The sequence below is a fragment of the Oryzias melastigma genome, unplaced genomic scaffold (assembly GCF_002922805.2).
Source record: "Oryzias melastigma strain HK-1 unplaced genomic scaffold, ASM292280v2 sc00283, whole genome shotgun sequence".
Taxonomy (NCBI): Eukaryota; Metazoa; Chordata; class Actinopteri; order Beloniformes; family Adrianichthyidae; genus Oryzias; species Oryzias melastigma.
The window spans coordinates 1-6,454 of record NW_023416905.1 but is presented as its reverse complement, the minus strand read 5'-3'; the positions used below and the strand labels follow the sequence as shown (position 1 = coordinate 6,454).

At 38.1% G+C, this 6,454-nt stretch overlaps 1 protein-coding gene and 1 long non-coding RNA gene across 2 annotated transcripts in view; one reads left to right on the top strand and one right to left on the bottom strand.

Annotated features, from left to right (window-relative positions):
• The window catches only part of LOC112140914 (oocyte zinc finger protein XlCOF6-like), a 17,729-nt gene extending 11,821 nt beyond the window's left edge, over positions 1 to 5,908 (bottom strand). The window contains exon 1 of the mRNA XM_024263936.2: positions 5,419 to 5,908. Coding sequence (XP_024119704.1) covers positions 5,419 to 5,563 — 145 coding nt within the window. The 5' untranslated portion in view covers positions 5,564 to 5,908. The remainder of the gene's footprint in view (positions 1 to 5,418) is intronic.
• Positions 1,284 to 4,923, top strand: LOC112140921. The gene is made up of 4 exons (XR_002918288.2): positions 1,284 to 1,341; positions 2,045 to 2,145; positions 3,089 to 3,384; positions 4,012 to 4,923. It is a non-coding gene; the product is annotated as an uncharacterized LOC112140921 (long non-coding RNA).
• Positions 5,909 to 6,454: the final 546 nt, after the last annotated feature.

The window sequence follows — 6,454 nt, the reverse complement described above, 5'->3', positions numbered from 1 at the left end:
CGGGGAGAGGGAAGTCTGGGCATCTTTGCTTAGACTGCTGCCCCCGCGACCCGGTCCCGGATGAAGCGGAGGAAGATGGATGGATAGATGGATGGGGGAAACTTTTTAGCGTGACACACCTCCCTAGTCGTTCCGCAGGGAAAATAATTACCGTAACACAGCTCCCTTTACCATACGGCGACAACAATGGCCAGTCAGCCCCTCCCCCGGGTCTGTGCTGACCGGTCTGCTCTGCTGAAGGTGAGTGCGTCTCCCAAGTTAGCTGTTATAAAAATGATGTTAGCTTCTTAATTATGTGAGAATTCGATGTTTTTGATTAAGAAACGTCTGTTTTATGGTTTACATGTACTTTTAATTATTTGTATGTGTTTTTAGCGCCAATTTTGTGTTTTGCTTTGATCACATATAGTGAGCCGCCCACGTGCCCTGCAGTGCTCTGTGCTGTTGTTGAAGGTTAGTTTCTAAATTAACTTTTACTGTTTTTTTGTGATGTTGCAAACGAACATGCATATAATGCCTTCGGTGGCTTCTTAAGACTTAAAATTCTCCGCCACATCCTTCTGACTTTATCCTCGCCCGGTAGACGGTAAAATCTGTACCGAGGAGGGCCGCCTCTTCGTCAGCGGTCAATGTTACGAACAACGCTCCACAAATTTAATTTAGTTTGGTTGTTAGTACAACCACGAGCTGCAAAACATGCGCCTGAACTGCGCAAAGACATTTTTGAAAACTTTGAGGGATTAAGTAAAACACGCTCGTTTGTATGCACCGCTAAAGCTAACAAAACCGCAACTTTCAAGTGGAAACAAATAGCGCCATGTAACTTCCAGTTGCTATGCCGGAAGTTGCACCTGTAATCCCTTACATGAGGCCCCAGGAACAAGGTCAATAGAACCAGACGGGTTTTGTGGAGTTTACAAGATGCCTGTCAAAATACACCAAAATAATATGCGTCCCCCTACAAAACAAACTTAGATGATGATTTCCTACGGCTAATGTTATGTGCAGATTTACGTGCGACTAGCTCAAAAGCTGATGGAAGATTGTGTTGATGACAATATGAGCAGCCACAATGCAGAATGTGGAATTGCAGCACATTTTAATTGCTTCCAAGCTTTTTCTCCCAATATTTGAAGTTAGCTGTTGTACAAATGGTGTTAGCTTCTTAATTATGTTAGAATTCAATGTTTTTTTTTATTAAGAAACGACTGTTTTATGGTGTACATGTACTTTTAATTATTGTTATGTGTTTTTAGCGCCAATTTTGATGCAGTGTTTTGTTTTGATCTGCCCACGTATCCTCCAGTCCTGCCCTGCAGTTCTTCTCTGCTGTTTTTGAAGGTTAGTTTCTACCATTTTGGCTTTAAAATAACTTTTAATGTTTCATTTTGGTGATGTTACATTTAGTTTCAAAGAAATATTTTCATTTTACTTTTTATAGTGCCGTTCTTACTTTTATTTTTATCTAGCATGAAAGAGATATATTATTGTGTTTCGATTTCTACCAAACTAGATTCTAAATTTGGCAAAAGCTTAGAAACAATCTGTAATTTTCAATGCCAGGTAAGCAGTTTGACAGACAGGTGAGGTGACAGACCGTGCACCGCCCGATAATAAGGCAGAAGCACCACGTCTGTCTGAAAATCACTTCAAAGTTCAGTTGACAGTGTTTTAAGTGTTCTAACACAGTCACGTTTAATCTCAGGAAGTACTATGATCATACTGTACATGGTAGTGTTTTGTGAAAACTGATTGGTGTTTTTAGGAAGGCAAACTTCGCTTTTTTGGATGTCATTGTGTATATACAATGACAAACTAACACACAGTGTAAGACAATTAGACAACAGCAGAAATAGTACGCTGAGATTTGCAAAGTTAGTGGTGAATTCAGTTAGCCACAACCGAAAATGAAAGATTGGTCTTATTTTAAAAAAGAAATACAGCACACAGCTCCCTGCTGAATCCATTCAGATTGTCGAAGATGGTATGGTTAGCTTGATGTGATTAAAAAAAATGTGGCAAATAAATGTATCTTTTCCATTAGCAGGATGAACAAGAAAGAAATGCCAGAAAAGAAAACGTTACGGATTCCAACCCAGAAAGTGAAGGGCTGAGAGAACACACCTCAACGGAATGAGCAATCTAGTAAGTGTTTAAGTACTGTTGTTGTTTTGTTGTATATATGTTTGTATATATATATATATATATATATACACACACATATTATGACGAGTGTTAACCCTTATGCTATCTTATGTGGTCCAGATGACCCTTGTGTTAATGTATGATCCCTCCCATGACAGAGTTGGACAGGATTTCATGTCTATCACGAACAACATTGAAGATTAAAAAAAAATTCTTGACGAAAAAATAAAAGTTCAGCGCGGTGTCTCGTGGGGTCCAGATGACCCCACTTTAAATGTAAACATGCCTAGAATTGCACAAGGGTTTACAAAGTTCCAAGCAGGGCTCCCAAAAACGATTATTTTAACGGACGACTAATCAGCGATTATTTTTTTCGATTAGTCGACTAATCGGGTCATGGGCAAACTAAAGTGGATGTAAAGTACTCATCTTAATCATCATTAGTTTTAACTAATAGAAAGTAAAGATAATTTAGATAACAGTTTATTAAACTTTCTAAGAAATTGTGTAGCTTCTGTCCTTCATCAGATTCTGGTATTAAAACGAGATTAAATCAAGTGAGGTCGGCATCTGAAACAAGGAACTATTTTTAACCAAAAAAAAAGTTTTGGTCTCGCTGACTAAAATATGAAAAAGTACTTTTTTGGTGCTGAACGCTCACTTTGTTAAACTTTACTACACTCTGATTCTATTTAATACAAAGTAAGGACTATTAAATTAGTCGTTGATTACTCGACTAGTCGATTATTTTGATAATCGATTAGTCGATTAATCGCGGCAGTCCTAGTTCTAAGTAGAGCTTCAATGAGCATCAATAAGAAATGGGAGTGAAACAGAAACATTTTAGAGCTAAGAATGCACTAAAAGCACCAAATAAACAGAATAATATTTTGTTTTGGTATTTTCTCACCCTTGTATTGTTTCTACTTTTTCTCTCTTTCAGATCCAGACCAGGTCTGAGAGCTTCAGACTCTTTGAAACCTCATTGGAGAGAGACTTCACCATAGCCCATCTTCACCATCAGGCCAGCAGGAGCTCTTCCCTGGGTGTGGTGTGTTCGTGTCATCGTTCTGCCTTGCTGCCATGAACCACACATCTAAACCACATCGCATGCATCAGTTTCATGCTCTGTCCAATCATGTCGTCACTGTTGGAGTATCAAAATCCAGTCCCTTTTAGTCATCCTGGAAATAATCCCTCCGGAAAAGAAGGAAAGAGGATCCGTCGACGCAATCCTAAGTGAGTTTTTCTTAAAATTGGGCATTTTATGCTAGAATTCTGGGAACAATAAACATGTTCAATCAGGCTACAGTATAGCAATGATTGCTATCAAAATATAAGTTCAACACTTAAAATGAATTGTTTTCCAATAGCATCTAACCCAGGGGTGTCAAACTCCAGGCCTCAAGGGCTGGTGTCTTACATGGTTTCCAGCTCCTCATTGACTAAACACACCTGATCCAGGTAATGAGCAGCAGATAAGGCAGGATTTAGAGAAGACCAGCATCAGGCTGGCTCTGGAGGCCTTGAGTTTGACACCCCTGATCTAACCCATCTTTAAGTAAACCGATTTGAACTTATTTGTTGGATTTTTACTGCCCAAGGACGTAACATGCTGGATTTAAATTCTTTTAACAGCTATAGAGGTCACATGTAATATGTCATCTTAACTGAATTCTGGGTGTTTTTAGATGCCAGAAATGATTATTTTGACTTATCAGATGACATGTAAATTAAATCTCACGCCAGCATTATGCAGCTGATCTAATAAAACTATAATTTGCTTGCATCTTGACGTGTTATATTTTTTATATGCCATCTATTGTCATTTTACTCATACTAGATTTTAATCTTCTTGTTTTACAGCTTGTGTCCTGAGATGTGCCACTCCACCTGGTTGGGAAAAATTGTGGAGGTCAAGCTTAGGAAAGTGTTTGTCAGCAAATGTACGGCCAGACCAGGTTCTAAGCAGTAGGCCACTGCTATGATCTACAGTATGTGGACTGGTTATTCTTTCATCCTTTATTTATTTTTTGTTTTTAATTTTCGTGGACCAGGAGTTTTAATAAAATTCCTGCCAAGTGTGTTCTAGGATTTGGAAGCATGTAAGTTCTGTTGTTTCAAAGCCAAGTGAGATTCTTCCTTGTACCTCAGCAGTGCTGTCAGTGTGTTTGTTGTTTAGAATCTGGAAGTATTCATTATCACCACGTCGGCCAGATTGAATACGCCACAGTTCATGTACTTATGCAATTACATAAAAAACGTTTGCACTGGTTGAAATAGATCTCCGGGTATAACACGACACAATTTTGTGAATGTATTTCTGGTTTTACCCAAAATAGTTCATTAAGAAGCCAGGTGGTTTTAACTCGTGTGCTATCCTGGACATGTTTACATTAAAAGTGGGGTCATCTGTTTTTTTTCCCAAGGATTTTTAATCTTGTCTGGTGTCCGTGGCAGACATAAGATCCTGTCCACATTTGTTATGGGAGAGATCACACATCAATTTAATGGTAGGGTCAACTTGACCCTATAAGAGAGCACAAGGATTAAAGTACTTTAAAGTTATTAAAAAAATAATAATTTAGTTAAAACCAACTTTTCAACAAGGGGGTTAGTAAACAATGTCAGAGCTTGTATTTAATTTATTTTTGTGTCTCATTTATGTTTTATATTTCTGTATTTTGTTTAAAAAATGTAAAGAGTCTAATGCTGTTATCCCAATAGAAGTGTTGTACTGATGGTGCTGGTCAAATCCCAAATAAAATGTAACATTTACATATTTAGTGTTGTTTTTACTGTTTCTCAAATGTGTCTCATTAATGGCTTTGGTGAGACATTCAAGAGAAATGAAAGAGACATGAAAGAGACAATAATGAGATCTCTTTTAGAGCTAATCCTTCTCAGATGTGTCTCATTAGTGTCTCAAATTTGTCTAATCCTTTCTCCTTAATTCTTCTTTAAAATAGCTGAGACAACTTAGATCAGAACGAGACTATTATGAGATCTCTTTTGTTTCTCCCACTTCTTAAGTCTTGCTCAAAAAGCTTATCTCAATTCATGCTCATTTGTCTCGTTGATGTCTTTGCTCATCTTTGCTCAACAAGACAAATGAGCACAGAATGATACAAGAATGAGACGCTCAATTTACCTCAAACTTGTCTCAGGAGACGAGATTGAGCCACATTTGAGCGACTGATTTTTCCTATGGGCAGATAGCAGCTCAGACGAGGAAAACAAAAACGTTGATGTATTTTTCTGCAGTGAACATACCTGTAATGTGGATTTGACTCTGTACTTTCAAGATGAGATCCAGCAGTCTGCGCTGACCACAGAGCCCCGTCCCGTTCTGGATAATGGTTTCTTCAGCAGCAGAAAGTTGTTCTCTGACAGAATCTTTCTGATCAAATGAAGACATGGTTCCTGCAGCTGCAGAAGATCTTCAGCTCCAACAAACACCAAAGTCCTCTGAACAGCAGCAGCTCCGATCATCTGCTAGTCTCACAATCACAGAAAAAAGCTCCAAACAGAAACTTTTCTCCTGCTTTGAGATTTCCCTGAAAGTTCCTGTGATCCTGCAGGAGTCAGTTCTGCTCAGCCTGGAGACCAAACAGAAAAGACTCTGGAAGCTTCCACATGGAAACTTCCAGACAAAGGAATCCAAGCAACAACATCTGATTGGTTCCTTTTGGAGGGAAAGCTGCAGCAGTCTTTCTGTGATTGGTTCAGCCGTCCCTCCCCCACTAGTCCACTGCACAGGGGTCAACATTCCACTGGGGGTTGCTCATCTCATCTTCAGAGTCTCTTTCTATTGTTTCTGCCTCACTGGCTCTTTCAAAATAAAGGCTTGTTTAACTTATAACATTTCAACAGAAAAAGTTGAAAATATATAGAAATACAAACAATGAAATCTTATCAGCAGGAAACCTACAGTTTCTGCACACATGTCTCTGTTAGGCTCATGCTGAATAGAATAAGAGGATTTTGCGTCAATAGGTTTTGAAATGCTTTATATATGTTTAATTAAATATATGTTTCAAAGCTTTAAAAAATAATTGCTGCTTTCATTTCGTTTTTCTGAAGTTAATTCAGATTATCTCACTTGATTGAAGTTTTGTTTTAATACCAGAAACAAATGAAGGAGAAAATCTGCATGATTCATTAAAGGTTTCATAAACTATAAACTGTTGTCTTTATTTTTTAGTTAGGATATAGCTTAAGCCTTCAAGTTTAAAGCTAATGATGGTTAAGATGTGTGTTTTACACATAGACTGTATATAAAATAACTGGACAAAGCAAGCCCCCCTAC